General features: G+C 40.9%; 2 protein-coding genes across 2 annotated transcripts in view; both read left to right on the top strand.

Annotated features, from left to right (window-relative positions):
- The window catches only part of KPNA3 (karyopherin subunit alpha 3), a 1,032,760-nt gene extending 1,018,901 nt beyond the window's left edge, over positions 1 to 13,859 (top strand). The window contains exons 12-18 of the mRNA XM_050766319.1: positions 2,654 to 2,785; positions 3,993 to 4,121; positions 6,916 to 7,020; positions 7,121 to 7,192; positions 7,478 to 7,640; positions 10,709 to 10,803; positions 11,283 to 13,859. Of these exons, the coding sequence (XP_050622276.1) occupies positions 2,654 to 2,785; positions 3,993 to 4,121; positions 6,916 to 7,020; positions 7,121 to 7,192; positions 7,478 to 7,640; positions 10,709 to 10,803; positions 11,283 to 11,381 (795 nt within the window). The 3' untranslated portion in view covers positions 11,382 to 13,859. The remainder of the gene's footprint in view (positions 1 to 2,653; positions 2,786 to 3,992; positions 4,122 to 6,915; positions 7,021 to 7,120; positions 7,193 to 7,477; positions 7,641 to 10,708; positions 10,804 to 11,282) is intronic.
- Positions 13,860 to 21,654: 7,795 nt separating this feature from the next.
- Positions 21,655 to 27,319, top strand: part of EBPL (EBP like) — a 31,214-nt gene continuing 25,549 nt past the window's right edge. Inside the window, exon 1 of the mRNA XM_050766378.1 lies at positions 21,655 to 22,097. Within this exon, the coding sequence (XP_050622335.1) occupies positions 21,927 to 22,097 (171 nt within the window). The 5' untranslated portion in view covers positions 21,655 to 21,926. The remainder of the gene's footprint in view (positions 22,098 to 27,319) is intronic.

Raw genomic sequence — 27,319 nt, 5'->3', positions numbered from 1 at the left:
ATGACAGTAGTATGTTAAAACCTATCATTAGTATGTTTTTGCATATATTTGTGTATGTGTTTATTCTCTGCTTTAAAACAGTGATTGCAAGGTTATTTGATTAATAGATGTTTATAATTGTTGTATTTTCATGATAATTTGTGGGATTTAACTTTGTAAGGTATCTTTTTCCTTTGTAATGCTTTTTAGCTTAAATTCTACTGGTCTTTTTACAGGATTACAACCTCAGCTTTCTTTTTATCGTTTATTTGGTATACTTTTGCTCATCCCTTTATTTTTAGCCTTTCCAAATTCTTTGTTTTATGTGTGTCTCTTGTATACAGCATGGAATTGAGTTTTGTTTTGAGAGCCAGAGCCAATTTGAAAATCTTTTTTTTTTTTTTTTTTTTTTTTAAATAGGTGAGTAGGCCCATTCACATAGGTTGATAGATTGATTTGAACTGTCACTTTGTGAAATTTCTGTGTGTTTTTTTTTCTCTGCTTAGCATACTTTTATCTTTTTCAATTTTCTTTTGGTATTTGGGGAGATTTGTATTTTTGTTCTAGTGGTTACCTTTATTCTTACACCTTTTTAATGCTCCTTTTTTACTGTTTTGACAGTTTAAAATATGTTTTTTAACTTCTATCTCTTACCTGTGCAGTGATGCATGAGCTTATTCTATTTTCTCTTCTCTTGCCTCAGCCTCCCATTTTTTAATCTGATTCTAGACTTACCTGTTTTGCCAAATTTGGAACATGTTTCTTCACATTTTTTTCAGCTCCTCCTTTCCTTGTAGGGACTCTGAAGACACAAATATTAGATCTATTTTCATTGTGCTGGAAGTTCCTGAGAGTTAATTTCTCTTTAATTTTTTTTTTTTTTTTTTTCTGTTGTTCAGTTTGGATGATTTCTATTGAAATGTCTTTGGGTTCGTTGATTTCTTTTTCCCCCCTCCATCATGTCAGGTTTTTTTTGCTGAGAATTCTCATTTTAAATTTGTTTGAAATGTGTTCATAATTGTTCACCAGTGCATTTTTATGGTAGTTACTTTAAAATCTTATCAAGTCCTTGTCAGATAATTCCAATATCTGTGTCGTCTCAATATTGGCATATGTTGACTGTCTTTTCTCTTTTGAGAAATTCCTGGATCTTGGTATGAAGGGTTATTTTCCATTGTAGCCTACACATACTGGTGTTATGCTTTGAGACCCCTGTTTCTAGATAAATCTAGTTACCTGTTACTGCCAGGCTGGGCAGTAGCCAGACTTTGTTCTCACACACAGCATCTGCAGACACCTCCAGCAGGGAGGCCTCCTCACTTCCAGGGTGGGAAATGGGCTGGTAGGTGGGCTCTGCTCTTAGGCCCAGCTTCTATCCTCCAATTTTTGAAGTTGCAATATTTCTATTTTTCTAAAACCTATAACATTTACAAATTCTTTTTCCACTCTTATCTCCATGTTTGTGTTAGTCCTTGATAACAATTAACATATGTTATATACTCATTTATCAATCCTGTTGCTGAAGTTGCCCCAGTCATCTGTTGAATGAAGCTCATGCTCTAGTTAAGGGATCAGTAAAATTTTCTGTAAAGGTTCAGAGAATATTTTAGGCTTTGCAGGCCATATAGTCTCTTCCACTGAAGTGGACTTCCCTCTCCCTTTCTCTGCTCTCTTTTACACAGTCTTGAGGCAAGAGGTCCAGACAAAAGCTAGAATTTAATTTTTTTCTCCTCTTACAGGTAATGGAAATTTTTAGTGTTCTCTGACTCTTAGTGATGCTGAAGGGGTGTGGGTTATATGTGTGGTTTTATTTTATTTATTCATCTATATGCTTTTTTGAAGGGTATGTGAATTCAGGTGCCTGCTATTATTTTAGGGCAAAAAGATGTGATGTCTTCAATTTGGATGACCTAATAGGAAACATCTTGATTTTGCATAAGCTACAACCAGTGCTTATATTCCTCTGTGATATATTCCTCTGTGACAACACCAAGCAGTGCCACATACAAGATCTGTGACTTTGAATGAATCACCAGATCTCTGAGCCTGTTTTCTTCTATGTAGTTGCAAAGTTTCAAAGTTAGGATGGGCATAGGACATGGTTTATACTCCAGGCTTTTCAGTTGGGGACACATTTCAGGAGATTTTCAAACAATTTTTTCCCCAGATGAAGTTAAAGTGCCAAGTCATTTCTTTTATTAGTTTACTTTAGTAGTCTGAAAAATTGTATTACTAAATATGTTGGAAAACCAGTAGAGTATATAGAAGACCTTTCTGTTCTCTTCTGAACTTAAAACAGCATGGTGTGTTGGCCTCATTCTTGTAAATAGTGTTTTTCTATGTGATTATTAGGTAGCTAATTTGTGAGGGCAGGGAGAATTACTTTTCTGCCTGTTTTTAAATGCATCTATCTGATACATAAATGCAGAAGTTGGAATAGAAGTTTTCCCAGACTTCTGTGTCTCATTTTTTGTGAAAAATGATCTGAGGTAGGCATTGAGAGACAGATAAGGTACTTTCTACTTAGTAGGTTAATCAGCTAAGCAGATATTTTTGCCGCTAAGCTAAAACATGAAATTTGCTTACTTTTTCTGTCACTACTCCTGAGGCGTGTTGAACATGTAAAGCAGTCAAACAAATATGTAAAATGGTTTTTCTTTTGTGTTTCCTGTAGATTCTTGTAGACACTGTTTGGGCTCTGTCATACTTGACAGATGGAGGTAATGAGCAGATACAGATGGTTATTGATTCAGGAGTTGTGCCATTTCTTGTGCCCCTTCTGAGCCATCAGGAAGTCAAAGTTCAAGTAAGTATTTTTAAATTATTCTTATTTGTATAGAATTGTTTGCTATAACCAGTTAACTTGTACAACTAGGCTTTAATTCTATCTGTAAGTGCTTATCTTCCAGATTTCTTCTGCTAGTCCCTGAGCCTCATTTTGTTGATTTCCAAATCTTTATCTCACCCAAATTCGTTGCTGAGTTCCACCCTGTATAGCCAATTGTTCTTGACCCTTTATACATACCATCTAAGAACTCCTTCAAGCTTTCCATGTTTTACTAGACAGAAATGAAACGATCATCTCCCACATACCTGCTCTTCTTCCTTGTCTGCTTTCAGTGAACAGCATGGCCTAAGCTAGAAATTTTGATTCCTCCTTGCAATTCCAATTCCATTACAAAATCATTTCAATTCTTCTTATATAGGTTCAAATCTGTCTCTCCTTATCTATCTGGAACCACAGATTTAGTTCAAGACTCTGTCTTTCCCCCAAATACTTGGAATAACCTAATTTCATTTCTACTTTCTCTCCCACTCTAATTAGGGGTAGGCACTTGCTAGATCTGTTCATCCTACTTCTACCAAAGTGACTTTCTAGGTGGAAATGTGTGCCCATTCCAGGCCTTTATTAAAATATATATGTATTTTTTTTGAGATGGAGTCTTGCTCTGTCCCCCAAGCTGGAGTATGGTAGTGGGATCTCTGCTCACTGCAGCCTCTGCCTCTTAGGTTCTAGCGATTCTCCTGCCTCAGCCTTCAGAGTAGCTGGGATTACAGGCATGCACCATCACACTCGCTAATTTTTGTATTTTTAGTTAGAGATGGAGTTTCACTATGTTGCCCAGGCTGGTCTTAAACTCCTGACCTCAGGTGATCCCCCACCTTGGCCTCCCAAAGTGCTGGGATTACAGGCATGAGCCACCATGCCCAGCCTTAAGAAACTGGACTTCTAGCATTTTAATTTAGATTTATTTTTTTTATTTAATTTCCTTTTATTTTTTGAATCTTTTTCCAACCAATTTTCACACAATTTTTTTTTCATGAAGTTTCAGTTTTTCACAAGAGACTATTTAAAATTCAGAATTGCTCTCAGACTTCTTGATGCTTTGTGAAAGGATGAAATAAGTGTTATTCACGCCTTGGCATTTTTACTTTTTCTCAGGATTATGAAAAATATAGAATCAGTCTTATAAGCAAATAAATTTATAGAAAACATTTTATCCCCACCCTAGACAGCAGCCCTCCGAGCAGTTGGCAACATAGTGACTGGCACCGATGAGCAGACCCAGGTTGTTCTCAATTGTGATGTCCTGTCACACTTCCCAAATCTCTTATCACACCCAAAAGAGAAGATAAATAAGGTAAGGCATATAATGTCCTCATCATGCTATTTCTCTTTCTATGTCTCATTTTTAACTGTCTCCTTGTTTCTATTGCTGCTTGTGTGTTTTTCTTAAAAACCACTGCAGTGAAGATGAGAATTATTAAATCACCTCTGCAAATGTTTTTCTTCAACCTTTTTTTTTTTTTGAGACAGAGTCTGTCACCCAGGTTGGAGTGCAGTAGCACGATCTCGGCTCACTGCAACCTCTGCCTCCTGGGTTCAAGCAGTTCTCCTGCCTCAGCCTGCCAAGAAGCTGGGACTACAGGCGTCCGCCACCACACCTGGCTAATGTTTGTATTTTTAGTAGAGATGGGGTTTCACCACGTTGTCCAGGCTGGTGTCGAACTCCTGACCTTGTGATCCTCCTGCTTCAGCCCCACAAAGTGCTGGGATTACAGGTGTGAGCCACTGCACCCAGCCTTTTTCAACTTTTAATTGCTTCTGGCAGGTGCTGCCCTGATCATCACAGAGTAAAAAACATTTTTAGACTACCTGTGTTTCTATTTAAATAGACTGAGCATAGCAACAATCATTAAATTGTAGCCACTTGAAAGTGCAGACAAAATCTGCCATTTGAATGGGCTGGTATTTTTGTTAAACAAACAGATCATAAAAATTTGATCTCCCAGCAAAATTAGATTGAATCCAAAGACGAGGTGCCTAAATTCAAGGATCATAAAAAATTACTCTTTTTAAGATTTCAAGCTTCATAGACAAGTTTATTATTAATTGTGTAATACGTACTTACTAGTAAAAAGTCTTCATGTCTGGCTTATTTCATCCAGCATGTTTTCAAGGTTCATCCATTTGGCAGCATGTGTCAGAACTTCTTTCTGTGGCTGAATAAATACTCCCTTATATGTATACACCACGTTTTGTTTTTCCATCTTTCTGTTGATGGACACTTGGGTTGTTTCCACCTTTTCACTGTTATGAATAATGCTGCAGTGAACATTGGCATACAAATACCTATTTGAGTTCCCACTTTCAATTTCTTTGGATAGTAACTGAGAGTAGAATTGCTCGATCATATGTTAATTCTGGGTTTAGCTTTTTGAGGAACCACCAAACCGTTTTCTGTTGCAGCTGCTTTACATTCCCACCAGCAATGTTACTAGAATTCTAATTTCTCCACATCCTAGCCAACGCTTATTTTCTATTAAAAATAATTATTGACATCCTAGTAGATGTGAAGTGGTGTCTCATTGTGGTTTAAATTTACATTTAGTTTACTGAAGTTTTGTCTGCCTAATATACTACCATCACCCAAACCCAGCAGAACTGATCATTTCTTCTTCGTCGTCATAACTATATTTATGTAGTTGCTTGACTATAATTTGACTGTTGAGTTCTTATAGAAAAGTATGGTGTCAAAAAACACATTTTAAAGATACATTTGTTCCAGTGAAGAGAAAGAAGCCAGAGACTTTCAGACTCTGAACCAGTTATTTTTACTATAGAAATTTTTAACAATATAGGTGATTTTTTTTTTTTTTTTCTAAGTTAAATAAATGTATTCCATAACTGGAAACAACTGAGAAGTGAGGAAGCTGAGTAGAAGTCAGCAGAGAAAGGTTTCGGCCTGTGATGCAGTATGTTCTTAAGTGAGGGTATCGTAGGGGTAGAGGAAAATTTCATAGAAATGCTGTCTCGGCTTCAGCAAGCAATTAGTTACTTCAAAAATTTTTTGCCTTGAAAATTTGTTACTTGCATCTTGAGACCATCATGGGACCCCGGAAGTAGAAGTTACCAACTTGATTTTCTTCCCTCAGCATTTTTGTTTGAAACTTTTAAAATCTAACTGTGCAAGAATAGTATAGTGAACACCCATGTACTCTGAACACAGATTCAGCAATTATTAACAACTTACCACAGTTGGATGGCAAAATAAATTCAGTTGTGGAAGAGGAAGATACACATGTGATACTGACCTATAAACAGCTCACAGACGTTTTTGATGATTTCTAAATCCTTTAGTTTTAGAATATTTATGTTATGTAGACCCATGCTAGTTAGATGGTTAATTTCTATGGAATACTTGAATGACTATATCTTGTGAGTAAATGTTTTTAAAATAAAAAATTCACCTTTATTAGAAGTAGTTTTTAAGTAGTTTTAGAAATTCAGTTGTATAGTGGCTGGGCGCAGTGGCTCACGCCTGTAATCCCAGCACTTTGGGAGGCCGAGGCGGGTGGATCACGAGGTCAGGAGATTGAGACCATCCTGGGTAACACAGTGAAACCCCGTCTCTGCTAAAAATAGAAAAAAATTAGCCGGGCTTGGCGACAGGCTCCTGTAGTCCCAGCTACTCAGGAGGCTGAGGCAGGAGAATGGTGTGAACCCGGGAGGTGGAGCTTGCAGTGAGCCAAGATCATGCCACTGCATTCCAGCCTGGGCGGCAGAGTGAGACTCCGTCTCAAAAAGAAAAAAAAAAAAGAAATTCAGTTGTATATTTATTTGTGTCTTTTAGAGGAAGCTGCTTTGTTCACTTCTGTATCACCATTTCCTAGAATAATGCCTAGCTTATAGTAGGCCTATATACTAATGAATGGATAAATGCCAGGTTATTAGAGCCCAAATATAATTAATGGAAATTTCCTTATTACTTGTTTAAAATGGAAGATTTTGTATACCTAATCAGTTTTTAGATGCAGTCTGTTTAATGTAATTTAGGTGATTTCGTTATTGTCTATATAAAATATATTAAAATAGAAAGGCATTAAAGGTATTATTTTTCAAATAAAGGTGCCCTATATTTTGTTCAATTATAGGAAGCAGTGTGGTTCCTTTCCAACATAACAGCAGGCAACCAGCAACAAGTTCAAGCTGTAATAGATGCTGGATTAATTCCTATGATTATTCATCAGCTTGCTAAGGTTGGTCATATTATGAGTTCACTGAGTCTATTAATCTGTTAATAACCAAGACTTTTTGGATAAAGAGTCCATTTTATGATCTCTTATTTTTAACCTTCAGGGGGACTTTGGAACACAAAAAGAAGCTGCTTGGGCAATCAGCAACTTAACAATAAGTGGCAGAAAAGATCAGGTGAGTTTGCAAACCTGTAACTGTCATGATTGTTAATACTGGAAAGCATGCTACTCTCTTATGTTTAGCAGTTGCTGACTGTGTTGTGTTCTTTTTGGGGAAAAGATAACTGTGTTGCCCAGGCTAGAGTGCAGTTGCTATTCACGGGCGTGACCATAAAGCACTACATCCTCCAACTCCTGGGCTCAAGATACCCTCCTGCCTCAGCCTTCCAGGTAGCACGACACCCTGCTGGGGAATAGATAATTATATAAATAAAAATATGTCTTCTCTTTTGTTGTCTAGGTTGAGTACCTTGTACAGCAGAATGTAATACCACCGTTCTGTAATTTACTGTCAGTGAAAGATTCTCAAGTGGTTCAGGTGGTTCTAGATGGTCTAAAAAACATTCTGATAATGGCCGGTGATGAAGCAAGCACAATAGCTGAAATAATAGAGGAATGTGGAGGTAAGAGTGGATTGATTGAAGAAGAATATTTGAGCACTGGAACTCTGAAACATTAGTTCTTTAAAGTCAACTTAGTAGAAAGAAAATTACTAGGATATGTTGTTTTTAAATGATCACAGTATGTTGCTTTTCTTTATTCACTATGTTTGCATTCCAAGAGGATTTTCCAGAAGGCAGTAGTCCATACTTTGCAAAAACTGGTTGTGAAGGTCACTGTGTAACCTTCTAGAGATTGACAACATAGTTTTTTTTTGGAGACAGAATCTTGCTCTGTCGCCCAGGCTGGAGTACAGTGGCACAAACTCAGCTCACTGCAACCTCTGCCTCCCGAGTTCAAGCGGTTCTCACACCTCAGCCTCCCAAGTAGCTGGGATTACAGGTGCATACCACCACACCCAGCTGATTCTTGTGTTTTTAGTAGAGACAGGGTTTCACCAAGTTGGTCTCGAACTCCTGACCTCAAGTGATCCACCTGCCTCGGCCTCCCAAAGTGCTGGGATTACAGGCATGGTCCACTGTGCCTGGCCTGACATTGCATTTTAGGAAACACTAGTACTTCTCTTGAAGTCACAGTGCATGACAGCAAATTAAGAGCCCTTGCAACCACTACATAAATTTTAAAGCTTTATTTAATCCAGCATTTCTTAAACTCCTTAACAATGAAACACTTTTGTGTGTGTGTTATTACCATGTAATTCTGTGGACCCCACTTTAGGAAATACTATTCATATACTTGGAAAAGGTTACTGACTTCTGAGTCACCTATTTTGTTTCAGTCTCGTAATGGTTCTTATGATTGCCACAACTACATGCCGAAGTTATTACCGTGGCAGTTACTTTGAAATTTTAATGAGAAATAATTGTGATTTGACATACTGTATTATTCTTTAGTAATGACATGTGAAACATATGTTAAAATTCTATTTTTAAATGTACATGTTCAATATGTACTAACATGTCTAAACCTTAGTTTATCATAATGTCATGTTTTAGATTTTTCATTAACTACTTTATATGAATATTGTTTATTTATTTTTTAAGAGAAAACAAATGCAGTAGGATCATAGAATACTCAAACCAGGAGGATTTCTTTTTGTTGTTGTTGTTGTTTTTTGGTTTTTGGTTTTTTTGAGACAGAGTTTTGCTCTTGTTGCCCAGGCTGGAGCGCAATGCCTCGATCTCTGCTCACCGCAACCTCAGCCTCCCAGGTTAAAATTCTCCTACCTCAGCCTTCTGAGTAGCTGGGATTACAGGCATGCGCCACTACACCGGCTAAGTTTTTATACTTTTAGTAGAGACAGGGTTTCTCCATGTTGGTCAGGTTGGTCTTAAACTCCCGACCTCAGGTGACCTGCCCACCTCGGCCTCCCAGAGTACTGGGATTACAGGCATGAGCCACTGCACCCGGCCGGGAGGATTTCTTGAGAAGTTATTCCAGAGATTTTAAGGAGTCTTGTCCAAGGTCACAGAAGTAGGTTGTGATAGAAGCAAAATTAAAATCCAGATCTTCTTACTATTAATTCACTGCTCATTCTGCTTTTTCAATATTTTAAGATAATTAAAAATTAGCATTGTAGTCAGGTTCATAACCCAGCAAGTTTGAGCAACTTAGAGAATTATTACTCTTCAGCTTTTTATCAATATAGTTACTTCTGTCTATAGGAGTAATAATTAGGATACATATTAATATTTTATAATTGTATAAAGCACTTTGGCAACAATTTCCCCCATTTTTCTGGTTTATTAGTATATAAGGAAAAAAATGCAACTATTTTAAAATAACCTTCAAAAAGACATTTCAAGGAAGAATATTAAAGTTTGAAATGGTAAACTTGTGTATATGATGTGTGGAGTAAATATATTGGAAATATAAATGAAGGCATTCTATGGTATCTGTTCTGGAAATATTTTCCCCCAGGTTCATTGTGGCTATAGGACATAAGACCTCTATTCGTTTTTTAAAGAAAGTTTTTCAAAATTTAAATCTTTCTCTTTTATACCAATTATAAGGTTCTAAAAACTTATTTTGTGGTTATATAAAAGTACTAACATTTGGAAAACAAAGAGAAAGATACAAATTACTTTATGAGGCAGTAAGATTAGTAAGATTGGCCGGGCGCGGTGGCTCACACCTGTAATCCCAGCACTTTGGGAGGCTGAGGCGGGCAAATCATGAGGTCAGGAGTTCGAGACCAGCCTGGCCAACATGGTGAAACCCTGTCTCTACTAAAAATACAAAAAATTAGCTAGGCGTAGTGGCGAGAGCCTGTAATCCCAGCTACTTGGAAGGCTGAGGCAAGAGAATCACTTGAACCCAGGAGGTGGAGGTTGCAGTGAGCCGAGATCGCACCACTGCAGTCCAGCCCTGGGGACAGAGTGAGACTCCATCTCCAAAAAAAGCGCCGGGCGCGGCTCATGCCTGTCATCCCAGCACTTTGGGAGGCTGAGGCGGGGGCGGATCACGACGTCAGGAGATCGAGATCATCCTAGCTAACACAGTGAAACCCCGTCTCTAAATTATCCGGGCATGGTGGCAGGTGCCTGTAGTCCCAGCTACTCGGGAGGCTGAGGCAAGAGAATGGCGTGAACCCAGGAGGCAGAGCTTGCAGTGAGCCGAGATCTCGCCACTGCACTCCAGCTTGGGTGACAGAGAGAAACTCCATCTCAAAAAGAAAAAAAGGATTAGTAAGATTATATTAAAGCAGTGTGGGGGAGTCAGTTCTAGTACTGTCACAAACTTGCCATATAACTTGAAATAAGTCTCTTTACATATTTATGCCACAGCTTCCCTCTGTCAAATGGATTGTTTGGGTGTTTTTTTAGACTGCCTGCCTCAGGGATCTGGGTACCTCACGGGCTTCTAAGAAGGAAAAAAATTAGTGGGATTCTGGTCCTCCAACTAGAACCAGCCCCGTGTTTTATCTGTATTTTAGACAAACCACCATCTTAAATGGGGGAGCAGTGTGTTCTGAGTTCCTTAGGATTTCTGCATGATCAAAATGAGCATGGTTTTGATTAGTATCTCCTTATCAATTAACCAGTTATTTTGATTATTTTATTCTTACCAGGTTTGGAGAAAATTGAAGTTTTACAGCAACATGAAAATGAAGACATATATAAATTAGCATTTGAAATCATAGATCAGTATTTCTCTGGTGATGATGTAAGTAGATATTAAAATAGGGTGTGTCTTCATGTAAATGAAAACCTATACACAATGTAAATTTACAAAGAGTTTTCCTTTTATTACTAGGATGACCTAAGTTTGTACTGTATTTCTATTAGACATTCCATCAGTCACTTTCTCTTACTTTGAAACTTCATTATAAGGTAAAGTTGTAAAAACAGTTCTTGTTTCATTTGTAATCTATTAACTAAGAAGAAATAGTAATTATGTAAGTGATGTATGTTCAGATAGGTTAAATAAATCTACAGATACAGAAACTTAAGGATGCAGTTTTGAAACGTGTTAAATTTTAAATTATTAAATTTGTTACTAAAATTATTGATTTATCCGAATATTTTTAGGTGATTAAAGCATTCACATAGAATTATTTGCTAAGAGGTAAAAAGTCAGTTCCACTTACATCATAATGTATGGTATCATAATCTAATAAGGATTTTCTTCTTTTTTTTTAATAGATTGATGAAGATCCCTGCCTCATTCCTGAAGCAACACAAGGAGGTACTTACAATTTTGATCCAACAGCCAACCTTCAAACAAAAGAATTTAATTTTTAAGTTCAGTTGAGTGCAGCATCTTTCCCACATTCAATATGAAGCACCACCAGATGGCTACCAAATGATAAGAACAACAGCAACAAAAGGCTCCAAAACACACATGCCTCTTTGTTTTGATGCTTCTAAAGCAAGCCATGTCTCAGTCACTTTGCAGTTGCCAAAAGTCACTATCACATGGACTGTAAATGCATATGCATGATTTCCTAAACTGTTTTAGAACTCTCCTTAACAATCTCAACTACCCTATTTTTCCCTGTTCCCTGGTGCCACAGGCTGACAACTGCAGTCTCCAATTTAGAATAAATATTCCATAGTGGTGACATGTCAGCTGCCCACTGATACTCCTTTGGAAAATGGTGCGCTGTGGATCAAGACACTTTGGTATGATGCATATACAAGTTGGAAGACTAAAGAGGTGCAGTGTGATCTGAGCCTCCATCATTGTCCTCCACAAACATATTTTCATATTCTTTATGTGGAAGAATAGATTTTAAAGTACAAGCCAAATGATTTTCATTGGTGGAACTGACACAAAAAAAGTAACTTAAAAACAAGGAACTTGGTTATTGAATAAACAGATAAGTTTAAAAAAAAAAAAAAACTGTACTTCATCTACCAGTAATTGATGTGTTTATTATCTGCCTCAGAAGCCAGGGTTGGAGGAAGAACCTTAGATATGGATATTAATGCTTTTGCCATTATACCTAATTTTTGAGAACAGCAAGCCCTATTTGACCACTCTCTTCAGCCTGTGTGTTCCTGCTGTTTTGAAGTAATCAAATGCTGTGCATGGTATTTTACCTGAGCTGCAACCTGTTATGGACTTGAACTTCTGTTTAAGTTGAAAGCAAGAGTCCCTGACTATAAAGGAAAAACAGCAAAACAAAAAACAAGACAAAAAAAAAACTACAAAAGTCTAAAATACCCATTGGTGATGTTTTTTAAAAAATCTTGCTTTCAGCTTTCAGGAGTTAATATTCTTTGTTTTAATTTGATAATTGGATATGGTTGATTTATATTGGGTTTAAACTGTGGAGCTTTCATGTTTACTGTAATTTAGTCTTAAAATATTTTTTACTTAGTAACCAGTGCTTTTGATAATGTGGTTGGCAACAAACCAGCAACTATTTAGAAGTGTCATAAGACTTCATTCTTTGAGTATTGGGAAAGTTAATTCAGATCCTACTCTAAAAGCATCTTCATATATTAAAAGATTCAGACAGGGATCTGTGTAGAGGAGTAATTTGCAGTTATTTAACATAAACCTGATTTGCAGTGATCTCTAAGTAATTCTGCAAAATCCTATTACTATGTCAAGTTATTGCTTTTGGTAAATTGTCTGGCCCAGTTATTAATGAAAGAATATGGATTTGAAAATTTTTAAACTAAATAATTTGTGCTGTCACAGAAATGGTATTGTTGCTCTTGTTTACTGGGTATAATTTCCCAATGCATTGATGTGAAGGGATAGAAAATCTAAACTAATTTAGTTATCCATGGGGGGTGTATTTACTGTGATGAAGATGAGACAGATGCCATCAGAGCTTTGTGAATCAGCTGGGGTGTTTTCACTGATAAACAACACATAGCAGGTGTGCATTCATTACAAATATATGTATCTGCCAAGGTGGAGCCACTTTAAAGAGTGAGTTTTGTCTTGTATCTAAAGTGGATACAAGCGTATGTTTAAACTGCAAGATTTTTACTTGCTAGAGAATCTGTTTTAATATAGTGGTTTGGCCTCTGATTATTTATAGGTTTTATAAATTTTAGAATCAATTTCTCTTTAAGGTGGCTCAGATTTTTCAACTCTTGTGCACATAAAATTGAGTTGAAGTTCATTGTGCCTTTTTTTCTTTATCCAAATTTTGAGTTAAAGCTTCATATGGTAACTGCATCCTGTTTGGACACTATAGTCTAAATTTTTGAAACTGCGTGGTGTTCACTAAAAGTAGGAATAACAACGTAAAAGCGAATTAAGGTCACAAACTTCGGTGAAACCCTTAAAAGTCCAAATCTTCTTGATATTATGAACTGTACCCCTTCCAGTTTAGTTTCTTCTGGACTTTCCTTACTTAACTGACAGTTACCTTTTAAAATTTGCACACATTATGATTAAAATTGGGCCTCTACTGTGATGATTCCTATTTCCTCTCATGTTTTAAAGTGCAAACTAACATTTAAGTGAACATTAGCATCAAGTAGTGCAGACATTTGTATGCATTTCCTTGATTCAATTTGTGACCTCACCAGTTTTGAATTGGAATTGCACCATTTCGTAGATAAAGGAAACTAAGTATATTGCTGCACTTTTAAGTTTTCAAAACAGTGTTTAAAAATTGCATTGTTTTTATTTTTTTTTAAACTCAGTTTAAAAAGACTAAAACGTTCTTTCAAAAGAGGCATCTAAATGTGTTCCTAATTTTGTATATGGGCTTAGGTTTTGTAACCAATAAAAAAAGCTGCTATCAAATATGATAAAACATTGAAAACTTATTTCTGAAAATAACTTGTTTGTTTTCTGTATGGTTAAATTTAAATTTGGAATTATTTTTTAAAAATCACAATGGAGGTAAATCATGAATTACTCTTTTATTGTATTTTAATATCTCCTTCACACCATTTTACTGAACTAAACTGAAGTCTGTTCACCTGGCACAGTTAGCCAAACATTCACAGCAAGGTTTTGCAGCAGGAAAAAGGAGGGCATTTATCTGCAGGCAGGGCACCAAACAAGAAAAATGAGGCAGCTCACGCTTAAGACCCAACCTCCCTCATGGCTTTACAAGCAAGGGTTTTTAAAGGCAGGGGTGAATTTCAGGAAAGCATAAGTTACAGGCAAAATTGTACATCAATACACAATGGTTTGGCCTAAAAAGGTGGCCTGTCTTGAAGCTCAGGGTGGCAGGGGGTGACTTACAGGTCATAGGTGAATTTAAAGATTTTCTTATTTGCAATTGATTAAGGAATCAAAGCTTTGTCAAAAAACTTGGGGTCAGCAGAAAAGAATGCTAAGTCTGCCCCATGGGCGTGACTTCCTATAGGCCCCTCAGGAAGACATTGAGAACAAAGAATGGCAGTCAGAGCTCAGTCCTCAGTTCCCCCTTCCCTGGCCAGTGGATCCATTTGGTGGGGGTCCAGGTTTCTGAAGAACAACTCAGGGACATATGTTAAGATGTTATCTTTAGTTTCTATAAGGAACCAAATATCCTGTGACTTCCTTGCTTATTGTTTTAAGCTACTATTACTCTCTTGCTTATCAAGTTGCTTATTTATTCATAGGGCTAGCTAGGTGCCTGGAATTTCCCTTGAAGGAACTCAAAATTTTCCTTTATTTCCATGCTTGGGGGACACCTGGCGGGCCCTTAAGAGGGGTTCCTGCTCTATCTCAACTCTAACAAACCAGGATGATCAATAATAATGCTAGATTTGAGACTATTTTGTGACAAATAAGAATTACCAAAATCTGTATTAGTTTCCTAAGCTGTCATTACAAAGTACCACAAACCAGGTGGTTTCAGACAATAGAAATATATTGTCATCCACTTCTGGAGACCAGAAGTCTGAAATCAAGGTGATGGCTGAGCCAGGCTCTCTTTGGGGGCTCTCATGGGGACGATCCTTCCTTGCCTCTTCCTAGCTTCTGGTGGTTCTTGGCAATCCTTGGGTTTCCTTGGCTTGCAGCTGCATCACTCCAGTCTCTGCCTCCGTCATCACATGGCATTTTCCCTTTGTGTCTCAGGTTTAAATACTATAACTTAGAAAAAGCCCATTTTTTTGAGATAATGGTACGATATGACTTTCATGAAACAAAAACTCTTAAGACCTGGCTAACCCTTGAAAACATGTGACTATAGAAAATAGTAATCAGAGCCAACCTAAAAGTTTTAACCTGTTAGGTAAAGTTATGGCACTAAGTGAAATCTTGCATTAATTAAAAGAACAAAGGAGCAGCCACTTTTGAGTGTAGAAATGTTTACTTTTGTATAATGCCACTTCAAATTATTTTTAAAATAAGTTGGTATATAAGTAAATGTGATAATACTCATAGTCTTGCCATCATTTCTTTCAGAAGGGTCATCCTGAAGGGCGTGGTTGGTGGCAGACACCTGTAGCTCCAGCTACTTGGGAGGCTGAGTCAGGAGGATCACTTGAGCCCAGGAGCTTGGGAGCAGCCTGGGCAACATAGCAAGACCCTATCTTTAAAAAAATTCTATTTTTATATGAAAAGAAAATGTTTAAAGAAGGGTCATTCATCCTTTCGGGATTAGTTAATGCGGATAAACAAGTAAACAAGAGCAACTGACATTCACAAATGTCTGTTGTCTTACAGTGGTGGTTAATTTTTTAAACGCTAGTTAAACTGGGGAAGTTTACTTAACTCTTTTGGGGGGAAAGGAAATATAATTTCTGTATATGAAGCTGTGGGTATAAATGTTGTACTTGTTTAGATAGCTGAAAAACAGTGATAGAATGATTCTCCAAAAGTACTATATACAATGTGTGGGAAAAGAGATGTGGGAATGCAACCTAATCCCACTGTTTGCCCATAAAATCCCTCAACTAACTTAGGCCTAAATTGTTTTTTTGTTTTTTGAGATGGAGTTTCCCGCTCTTTAGCCCAGGTTGGAGTGCAGTGGTCTGCCTCCCGGGTTCAGGTGATTGTCCTACCTCAGCCTCCTGAGTAGCTGGGATTACAGGCACCTGCCACCACGCCTGGCCAATTTTTGTATTTTTAGTAGAGATGGGGTTTCACCATGTTGGCCAGGCTGGTCTCGAACTCTTGACCTCAAGTGATCTGCCCACCTCGGCCTCTCAAAATGCTGGGATTACAGGCGTGAGCCACCACACCTGGCCTCAATTGGGATTTTTTAAACCCTGCACTATTAACATTTTCGGCTGGATAATTCTTTGTTGTGTGTCATCTGCCCTGTGCAATGTAGGATGTTTAGTAGTTATCCCTGGGCTCTACTCACTAGATAGCAGTAGCACCTCTCTCCTCTCCCCAAGTTAAGACAACCAAAAATGTCTCCAGAACTGCCAAACATCTGGGGGCCCAAAACCATCCCTGATTGTAAACCACTGTCCTAAATCAATTCCTATAGAAAACTCCACTCAAATGAGACAGCCTAAATCATGACTTTTTTGTGTGAACAGTCCCAGGCTTTCCTCAGATGCGTAAGATGAAAAAGGGAGATACAAATGTGCCTTTTCTTCATTCTGAGTTTTAGGAAAAATTGGAGGCAGGCCTAACCTAATTTCCCAAATCATATGTAGGAAACTCCAGGTAGTACTGAACACCTATTTCAAGGGACTTGGGATAACGAAATAGAAATACGGAGCAACTAGTTACCTCTTAAATTTATCCTGTGGCTAAAATACAGGGTTGTAAAACAATCAAATGTGTTAATTGCCCAAATCTCAACAAATGTTTTTCAAACACTTCTAGGTGAAAATTTCAAGTTATCTAGGGAAAACGAGTTGGACTAGAAAATCATAGCATAGTTTGAAGATCACTTCTTGAAGCATTGTTGAGAGATTGGCCCCATCAGAAAACTTAAAATCATCTATTAAATTATTAAAAACAGAAACTATGGCTGAGCCATGCTATAAAGAAAGTATTCTCTGCAGGGAATTTCTTCTATAGCATCCCCCTTCCCTACGCTAGCAAGTTGCCATACACCTTCTTGAGGAATTCTCTTAAACTGTGATACCCAAAGATGCTTGGGGCCTTGTGCCAAATAATGTGAGAAGCCATAAGATAAGGAACATCTTCGTGGGACAGCAACTTTACTAGGTGGTAAGTAAAAGTTTTATTGGTAATACAAGCCAAAGTGTTATAAAGTATACATTTTACATATTTTAAACATAAAATCAGATTTTTGAGGCAGGGTATTTTATGGAAACATTCCTGCAGGAGTAAGTCAGAAGAGCTTGAGAAACAAGGTACTCATTTTGAGGGAGCTTTGTTATTTATTGCCTAGCTTTGCTTGCTACAAGATCCTTTCTTAACCTGGGTGGATCGCTTGAGCCCAGGAGTTTGACACCAGCTTGGGCAATATATAGTGAGACCTCATCTGTACAAAAAAAATTTAAAACTTAGCTGGTGGGCATGCCTGTAGTCCCAGCTACTTTGGAGGGTGAGGCTGCCATACACCTGAGCAGAGATTGTGCCACTGCACTCCAGCCTGGGCCACAGAGTTGTGAGACCCTGTCTCAAAAGAGAAAGAAACTTAAATATCCATCAGTACAAATTAACTGTTTTTGATTGGGAGTAGACTTTGTTATTTCCAGATAGCAGAGGAGACTTAATCCATTTTTTAAATCAGCTTTCTTCTTCTACCCGAACACACCTTGCATTTCATCCATTCTCATAAAAGTCATTGCTGGACCTGGTTCCTGTCAGCTTGATGCACTTCAAGGATTCCAACGATAAGGAATGTGGTGTGACTGGTTTCTGGGTACTTTGGAATGAATGGGAACATTCCATTAACTGGACATTTGATTCTATTAATGTGGAGGGATTCTTTCAGTTATTTTACCAGCTTCATCATAATTAGATTTGTGATCAAGTCACGCCCTCTTTATCATCAGCTCTCTTTGACCCAACTCGTTAGGCATCTGCCCCTTTTCAACTAAATATAAGAATAAATTTCATATTCAGCCTAGTTTTCTCATGAGATCACATTCTACATATGTATCCTTTCGATGTTTTGAGTCTTATATAAGTAAGCCTTTAGAAACATTCGAATACTAGGCTGGGCACGGTGGCTCACACCTGTAATCCCAGCACTTTGGAAGGCCAAGGCAGGCAGATCACGAGGTCAGGAGATTGAGACCATCTTGCCTAACACGGTGAAACACCATCTCTACTAAAAATACAAAAAATTAGCCGGGCGTGGTGGTGGGGAGGTTGAGGCAGGAGAATGGTGTGAACCCAGGAGGCGGAGGTTGCAGTGAGCCAAGATCGCACCACTGCACTCCAGCCTGGGTGACAGTGTGTGAGACTCCGTCTCAAAAAAAAAAAAAAAAACTCGAATACTGAATACTCTGTCCTGTGCCAGGTACTGTGCTATGGCACAGGATACTTGTAAAAATAACAGGAATAAAAAAAATGACAAGTTTTGACAAATGTTAGAAAAAAATGAGGTATACAATGATATACGTAGTAGAGGAAATTGGCTACTGAGAAAGGTGATAACCAGGCTAATGTTGAGCCCTTAAAAGTGCCAGCCAAAATTTTCACTGATTGTGGTAAAAAGGCAGGAGTTTACTGGGCAGATTGAATGGAAAAGCTTTCCAGCAGTGGAAGAGTCTGTACAAAGCCTTGTGAGAAGCACCATGGGGCATTTGAGGAAGTGAAAGAGAGCAAGTATAGCTAGATGAAAGATTATAATGGGAAGAAGGATTAACGGGAATGGGAAAGGGCTAAAGAGATAGGGAGGGGCCAGAGCCCACAGTCTAGTAAGTCATGAAAAGGATTTTGGTATTCTATATGGAAAATCATCAAGCAAGAGGGGTAACAGATTAATAAAGATCACTAGTTGGTAAGGCTAAGGACAGGAAATGTCCTTTGGATTTAGTGATGTAGAGGTTGCTGGTCCCATTGAGTGAGTGAAGCACAGAGACGAGATAGTGAATAGGTCCATGAAATGCATGGAATCAAGAAATACTTGGCTGCTGAGGAGGAGCTGGTGATGCCAAGTTTGGGGAGAGAGAAGTATTGGGGATGATTTCTAGGTTTCCAGGTTGTAGTAACTGATGAGTGGAAGTAACATGAGATAGAAAAGAGAATCAGACATTGGGGTGCAAAGTGATGAGGTCAGTTTGGGTTTTGTTGAGACGTCCAAGTGACCGTCAAGTAGGGCAGTTGGAAATAGTGGTCTGGAGTCCAGAGAATAGGACCAGGCTAGAGATTGAGTTCTCTGCTGGTTTTGCTGGTCATTAAAGCAGAGGGTAAGGATGAGACTGCCTGGATCTGGGGTCTGGAGTGAGAACAGCCTAGGACTGTGTTGTGGAGCTGCAGTAATCACTGGGCATTTGTAGTGGAAGATGCACTTGCAGAGGAAACAATGGCTAAGAAGGCTGTGTTCTTAGAAAACCAAAGGAGGCTGGGCGTGGTGGCTCACGCCTGTAATCCCAAAACTTTGGGAGGCTGAAATGGGTGGATCACGAGGTCAGGAGATCGAGACCATCCTGGCTAACACGGTGAAACCCCATCTCTACTAAAATACAAAAAAAAAAAAATTAACCAGGTGTGGTGGCGGGTGCCTGTGGTCCCAGCTACTCGGGAGGCTGAGGCAGGAGAATGGCGTGAACCCGGGAGGCGGAGCTTGCAGTGAGCCGAGATCGCGCCACTGCACTCCAGCCTGGGCGACAGAGCGAGACTCCGTCTCCAAAAAAAAAAAAAAAAAGAAAAGAAAAAGAAAATCAAAGGAAAAATATTTCAGTGCTGTGATGCTGCTCAGAAGTAAACTAAGAAAACGAACTGCTCTTTGGGTTCACTGATGGGGAGGCCAGTAGTCACCTTAGTGAGAGCTGTATCAGTGTGATAAGGCAGGAACTAGAGTAGAAAGGACTGAGGAGCAGGGTCAAGACATGAAGACAGGGGATCTGATCAGTTTTTTCAGTTTCTATTTTGCTCCGAAGAGGAGGTGGGCAGCATGGTCCCTAAAGGGTGATAAGTTAGTTACAGGACAGGATCCAGAGCATAGGTGGCTAGATTGGCCATACTCAGTCGCCAGTTATTTAACTGAGCAGCTAGTATATGCCAAACTCTGTAATAGGTGCCAGGGATACAGCAGTAAAAAGGTAGCCACAACCCCTGGCCTTGAAGACTTACATTGTAGTGGCAAGAGATTAGCAATAAGTGCATAAACAAGGATCATTCTATCTGGTGTTAACTGCTATAAAAAAAATGGTATAGAAAGTGACCAGGGGAAAAAGTTCTTGTGTTCAGTGCCAGCATTTTTTTTATAATTGTAAAATACACATAAAATTTGCCATCTTAACCATTTTTAGTGTGCAGCTCAGTAAAGTATGTTCACGTTGTTGTGCAACCAATCTCCAGAACATCATCTTGCAAATCTGAAACTATCCCAATAAATAACACTCCACTTTTCCCCACGCCCCCCCTCCCCGCCCTGCCCCTGGTAACCACCATTCTGTTTCTGCAAATCGATTATTTTAGACATTTCCTGTAAGTGGAATCATAAGTATGTTTTTGTGAGTGGCTTGTTTCACTGACCTCATAGGGTTGTGAAGTTAAATAATGTAGGTTTGTTCCCGGACCAAACTGGGGGTTGGGCAGCCCAATTAACAAGGTGCAGATGAACCGCGGAAGAAGAGTTTTTATTTCTGCAACCGGTTACAGGGAGAAGGTCTGGAAATTATTGCCAGACCAACTCATAATTACAAAGTTTTTCCAGCGTGTATATACCTTCTAAGCTGTATCTCTACGTGTAAGAGTGCATTCATCTAAAGACACAAGTGATTAACAACTTCTAATCCTGAAGACCTTCCTCTGGAGCCTCAGTAAATTTACTTAATCTAAATGGGTCTGGCTGCTGGGATGATTACCCTTATTTTGTCTCCTGCTAAAATCATGGAGGCTTGTGGAATTCCTCCAGACCCCCAATAAACTTGTTTGTGGAGGCCTGGGGAGTTTCTTCAGATCCCCCAGTAAAACTTGTTTAATCCTAAACGGGTCCTGTTAAGAATTCCTTCGTTATCTTGTCATGCTTCAAGGCCCAAGAAAGGCCTAGGCAAAACTTCGTGGGCTTCTGTTACATTCCAGCCTTTGTATACGGGCACTGACTCTTTCAGCTTTTAATATTTAACTTAACCAGTCAGTCAGTGCTGAAACAGGTGTGATGGAGGCCTGCGATAGTGAGACCTGGCCTGCCACAGGTGAAACACATCTATCGCCAAGCCAATAGGACTTACCGCTCCTCTCACCCACACTTCTACTTTTCTGGAGAAATGGAAAGATTGTGAAAGTAGGCCACAAGGGCTTTAAGCCGGCTGGTGGCTGAAAACACACTTAACCCCCTCACCTCCTTGGTAAGGCTTGCAGGAGCCTAATTGAAACCTTTCGCCTCTAAAATTCTGCCCCGGTCTACTGGCAAAATTTCCACTACCTGGGCTTCACTTTGTGGCTTAAAGTTTGAGCCTTGTTAAAAATCAAACAACATCAAAGGGTGTGGCCCTATTACCAATCCTCCAGGCTTGGTTTGGGAACAGGTTTGGTCGAGGCAGTTGAGCAAGTTGGTGAGCACGGTCCTCCTAGGGAACCTCCATGCGCGGGACCTGACAAAACCTCTGGGCTCAGCAGGCTGGCGAGGGTGCGAGGCGGGCAGGGAATACTAGCGCTGGTCCCGACCCTGCCGAGGAGCCCCGTTCCTCCCCGGACCGCCTTGGCCATTCGGCTCCGCTCCTCTTTGGCCATCCGGCTCCGCCCCTTTCCGGCCAGCCCCGCCCCGTCGTTTCTCTCCCGGCTTTCCTCTGCCTCGTGGTCTCTGGCCGCTGGCGTCGGGAGCCGGAAGCATGGGCGCTGAGTGGGAGCTGGGGGCCGAGGCTGGCGGGTCGCTGCTGCTGTGCGCCGCGCTGCTGGCGGCGGGCTGCGCTCTGGGCCTGCGCCTGGGCCGCGGGCGGGGGGCGGCCGACCGCGGGGCGCTCATCTGGCTCTGCTACGACGCGCTGGTGCACTTCGCGCTGGTAAGTGCTATCGCCTAGACCCTTCGCTCCCCATTCCAGAGAATGGGAGTCGGGGGCGGCAAGGCGGGGTGCAGGGGGTCCGGCGGCTTTCTGCAGCAAGCTGACCGCCCCTCCCCCTGGGGCAGGAAGTCTGCGGGGAGCCGAGAGGCGCCTGGGGGCCGCGGCGCCCAGAGTTCTGATTCCCAGGTCTGTGAACAGAACGCCGCTTGCCTTGTGCTGCCGATTCCTCCACCAAACTTAAAAAAATTTCTGTACGTGCTGTGTTAGTTTAGAAGATACCCAAAGGCTAGAACCTCAGTTTCCTCGGCTTTGTAACCTGCACATAAATGTTGAACTGGAAATAATTGAGAGTAGAGTTGAGGTAATTTTTAAATGCCCCAGAGGGTAGGGTGCAAGGAGAGATGCTTGCTCCAGAGGCAGCAAGGCTATTGGCCCAAAACCCGAAGCCTTTGCCGAGACAAACGAAACACCCGCGTCTAATATGTGCCAGGCGCATTACTGAGTTTAAAATTTCAGATCTTTACAGCATCCATAAATGAGTTATTATTGTCTCCCATTTTACAGAGGTGAAGGTAGGCGCTGCAAAGTTAGGTGACTTTCCAGTGCCACACAGCTGGCATGATTCTGAGGCGGTCTAGTCTGGCTCCCAAGTTTGCACTCTGTATCAGTCGAGGTTTTAGGAAATATGTGTCCTTAAAGATTCAACCCATTTTATAAAATAGGAAGGTTGTGTTTAAGGCATTTATATTGAAATGCCCCACCACACGCGCGCGCGCACACACACTTTTAAGTTTTTTAAAAACTATGCCCAAATATCTTTTTGTAAAGTTGACCTTGTTTAACTCTAGACACACCTGTGGCTAAGTGAAACTAAAGTCAGTAGTATTGAGAAAGCAAGCCGAGTTTTGGGTAATCATCGAGTTCTGTAAATGTTTGCGAGTTGGCTTTGTGCCCATGACTGATGTTGCTGGAATTTTTTTTTATTCTGATAAGCAACATGTAGAGATAAGGGACAGTGAATGTTTCTCTCAACTCCTTTATAGAATTGATTTGTTTTTGTCTTTTTTTTTTACTTTTTTATTTTTTATTTTTTTGTTCTTGAGACAGAGTCTAACTCTGTCCCCAGCTGGAGTGTGGTGGCACTATCTCGGTGCACTGCCGCCTCCTGGGTTAAAGCGATTCTCCTGCCTCAGCCTCCGGAGTAGCTGGGATTACAGGCGCCTATCACCACGCCCGGCTAATTTCTGTATTTTTAGTAGAGATGAGGTTTCACTATGTTGGCCAGACTGGTCTCGAACCCCTAACGTCGGATGATCTGCCCGCCTTGGCCTCCTAAAGTGCTGGGATTACAGGCGTGAGCCACCGCGACCAGCCGAGAATTGATTTTTAAGCTGTCACTTGAACACGAGGTCTCCCACAGAACAGGGGAGATAAAGCAGGTTGCTAGGCCCAGTTAGAAAAAATGTATAACATAATTTGTTATGTATAACAAAATGTATAACATAAAAATGTATAACATAACAAAAATGTTGCTAGTCCTATTTGGAGAAAAATGTATAACATATTGGCTGGGTATAACTTTATAGCATATCGGAATGTATATGTATAATGTATAACATATTGGACACAGTGGCTCATGCCTGTAATCTCAGCATTTTGGGAAGCTGAGGCGGGTGGATCACGAGGTCAGGAATTCAAGACCAGCCTGGCCAACATGGTGAAACCCCATCTCTACTAAAAATACAAAAATTAGCCGGATGTGGTGACAGGTGCCTGTAATCCCAGATGGTTGGGAGGCTGAGGCAGGATAATTGCTTGAACCTGGGAGGTGGAGGTTGTAGTGAGCCATGATCAAGCCACTGCACTCCAGCCTTGGACTTTTCCAAGACTCCAGCTTGGGAAAAAAAAAGAAAAGTATATAACATATCTTAGACATAGAAAAAGCTGTAAAAATACTTAAACTATATGCGTGTGTTCACCCCCTAGTTTAAAACTGTTTATTTTTCAAGCACAGGTTTTTACAGGTAACACAACACACACCTCCTTTTATGCCATTACCTACCCCAGCTGCAAAGTAGTCCACTGTGTGAATACACCATACCTTAGTTCTCCAAGTCTAAGACCCACATTTTTTCACATATTAGAACAATCAACTATATCACGTAACTACTGTGGGCCATTTGATTGATATTTTAATGTCTCTGAAATTGGGATGTATCTTATATTTGATGAATGTGATCACTTAACCAGCCCATACTAGTGAACACATTTTTATTGTGTCCACCACAATAAAATGGATCCACCAACGTCTTTGTACACATGTCTCAGAGATCAGTGGGGAGAGCACTTGAATTAAGCAGTTGAGGCTGCAAGAAAATACATGCCCATGTTGTCTTTGCTTGGGAATTTATTGCAAGAACACCCAGAAATGTGGGACAAGCTAAGACTAAGATGTAGAGCTTAGGGGAGAACCAAAATTACAACTCACTTATTCACTAGAAGATGAGTTGCCTCTCCTTACCCCCTGACACTTCTTAAAGAGAGGAGCTCTGTAGGTTTTTTGGCTGCTATCAAATTGAGAGCTATCCTGTTGGACAGTTTCAAGCCAAGCATTCTCAGGGGCAGTTCATTTTCCAGATGTCCAACCAGAGCACAGTCACCTTGGGCCCCAGCACTGGTCATCAGTTCATCTCGTTATGACTACAGCAGAGAGCAGGCTGTCTTCCCATCAGCCTACCCAGAAGGAGCCATGGCAACATACTGGAAGAAGGAAACGGTGGCAGCCTAGGCACTGGTGCTTCATGGGTGAAATTTTATCTCTTCTGCAATCTAAGTATAGCGTTCAGGCATGTCCAGAAACATGAGGCAGTATATGAATGCCTGTGTATGGAACACATCCTGGGGTCCAGATTGACAGGAGCACAGGGTTTACATAAGGAAGAAGTGAGAGGACCAGCTGGAAAGGTGACAGGTAAGAACTGTATTCTGTAGTGGGAAGCCATTGAAGGATTTCAAGCAGGGAAATCACGTGGCCAAAGCAGATCTTCAGAAAGATAATTTGGTGGTGATGTGTTAAGTCAGAAACTCTAGGGTCCGAGATTTTACCCAACTTAGAAGTTAACAAGGTAGTCCAGTTTGATTCCCCAAGGCCCAAGCCCCACGGGGCAACATAATGAAGGCCAGATGTTACTGCCTGTACATGCAGTGGGATGCATTACAAGAAAGGGACCCCAGAACTACGCGTGCATCTTGTTGGGAGCTGGTGGTGGCCTGCGCGTACTTCTCTCTGGAGAGACCTTATCTTAGGAATGTCAACCTCTGAGGAGGAGGAGAAGGTGAGGTCTTGATCTTTACCACCTAGAACCTCTCTGGAGGGAGCTCTCTCCCAGGTTGACTACCCTGGAAAGGCTCATTATAGAAACAGTCTTAAAATTGATGTAAATGTCTTTGCTCAGAGACCCAGACAGTGCAGGATGTGAGATATTCATGGAGAATTGTCTCCCAACATGGTGCAGGTTGGACTGGAAAGGATGGAGTTAAGGGGCAAGAAGATCAACAAAAAGCAACTGCTGTAGTTTGGGGAGTCATTTTTTTAAAAAAAGAGGCAAGCCAAGGTGGTGTTGGAAGGTAAAATGGGGAGGAAAGCTAACTGTGAGAGACTTTCCAGGGGAGAATGTGGTAAGTCAAAGTGGCCACTTGTAGATTGGGGGTGGACATGATGTTGGGCTTAGGGCCTGAGCAAGATGGGTAATGGTGAGCATATTAAGTAAGACAGCAAAATCTGGCTTTAGAACTATGAGTCAGGGGTCCTAGTGTGTGGTTAAGAGAGAATAGTGCCGGGCAGTGGCTCACACCTGTAATCAGCACTTCGGGAGGCTGAGGCAGGATTGCTTGAGGCTAGGAGCTGCGAGACCAGCCTTGCTAACATAGTGAGGCCTCATCTCTGCAGAAAAATTAGCTGAGCGTGGTGCTGCATGCCCGTGATCCCAGCTACTCAGAAGGCTGAAGTGGGAGGATTGCTTGAACCCAGGAGATCGAGGCTGCAGTGAGCTATGATTACGCCACTGCGCTCCAGCCTGGGTGACAGAGTGAGACCCCATCTCAAAAAGAAGAGAGAGAGAATGGCCAGAAGGCAATTGAAAATATGAACTGAGTTGGAGAGACAGAGTCAGGGCGGAAGAGAGAGTGCTGGGAATTCTTTTCTGAGTTGGGGGAGATAGCAGGAAGCCCCAGGTATGAGTGCTTTTGCTGAGCTGGAGAGGACAGAAGGGTAAAAGAGCTGAGGAATAAGAGCAGGATCTTTTAAAATATCTATCCTAGGAGAGAGTGGGCAAGACCACGAACCAGGAGGGCGCTGGGGTCCTGGGATCCACGGAATGGAATTTCAAGAACACTGATAAATTGCCGTAGCACCATTAAAAACAAAGAAAGGAAATAAAAGGTGAGGCACCTGGCAACCAGAAAGTCAGTGGTGAGAGTGGGATTGATGGGAGGGAGGCTCCAGAAGCCAAACACTTACAGGCCGGGTAGAGGAGAAGCTGGGCAGTAGATGAAAGTCCTGCAGAAGTTTGGTGGTGGGAGGAGGAAGGGCAGGAGGGTAGCTCCAGAGGCACCTCGGGGCAGGCTGGGGGATCTTGGTTCCTTTGAAGATAAAGGTCTGGGCGAGAGGATGGCCGAGGAAGGGTAAAAGTGCAGGCAGGGCGGGCAGCTCTCGCTGTCTGATGTGTGCTTGGCTATGGAGGAGTTTTGAGACGAAGTCTCACTCTCTTGCCCAGGCTGGAGTGCAATAGCATGATCTTGGCTCACTGCAACCTCCGCCTCCCAGGTTCAGGTGATTCTTCTGCTTCAGCCTCCCGAGTAGTTGGGATTACAGGCACGTGCCACCATGCCCGGCTAATTTTCGTATTTTTAGTAGAGACAGGGTTTCACCATGTTGGTCAGGCTGGTCTCGAACTCCTGACCTCGTGATCTGCCTGCCTGGGCCTCCCAAAGTGCTGAGATTACAGGCGTGAGCCACCATGCCCGGGTGCCTTCAGTTTTTTTTTTTTTTTTTTTTTTTTTTTTTTTTTTTTTTTTTTTGAGACGGAGTCTCACGCTGTTGCCCAGGCTGGAGTGCAGTGGCGCGATCTCGGCTCACTGCAAGCTCCGCCTCCCGGGTTCCCGCCATTCTCCTGCCTCAGCCTCCTGAGTAGCTGGGACTACAGGCGCCCGCCACCGCGCCC

The sequence above is a fragment of the Macaca thibetana genome, chromosome 17 (assembly GCF_024542745.1).
Source record: "Macaca thibetana thibetana isolate TM-01 chromosome 17, ASM2454274v1, whole genome shotgun sequence".
In the NCBI taxonomy this organism is placed as follows: domain Eukaryota; kingdom Metazoa; phylum Chordata; class Mammalia; order Primates; family Cercopithecidae; genus Macaca; species Macaca thibetana.
The sequence above is the reverse complement of the archived record's forward strand: the minus strand, read 5'-3'. Positions and strand labels throughout refer to the sequence as shown.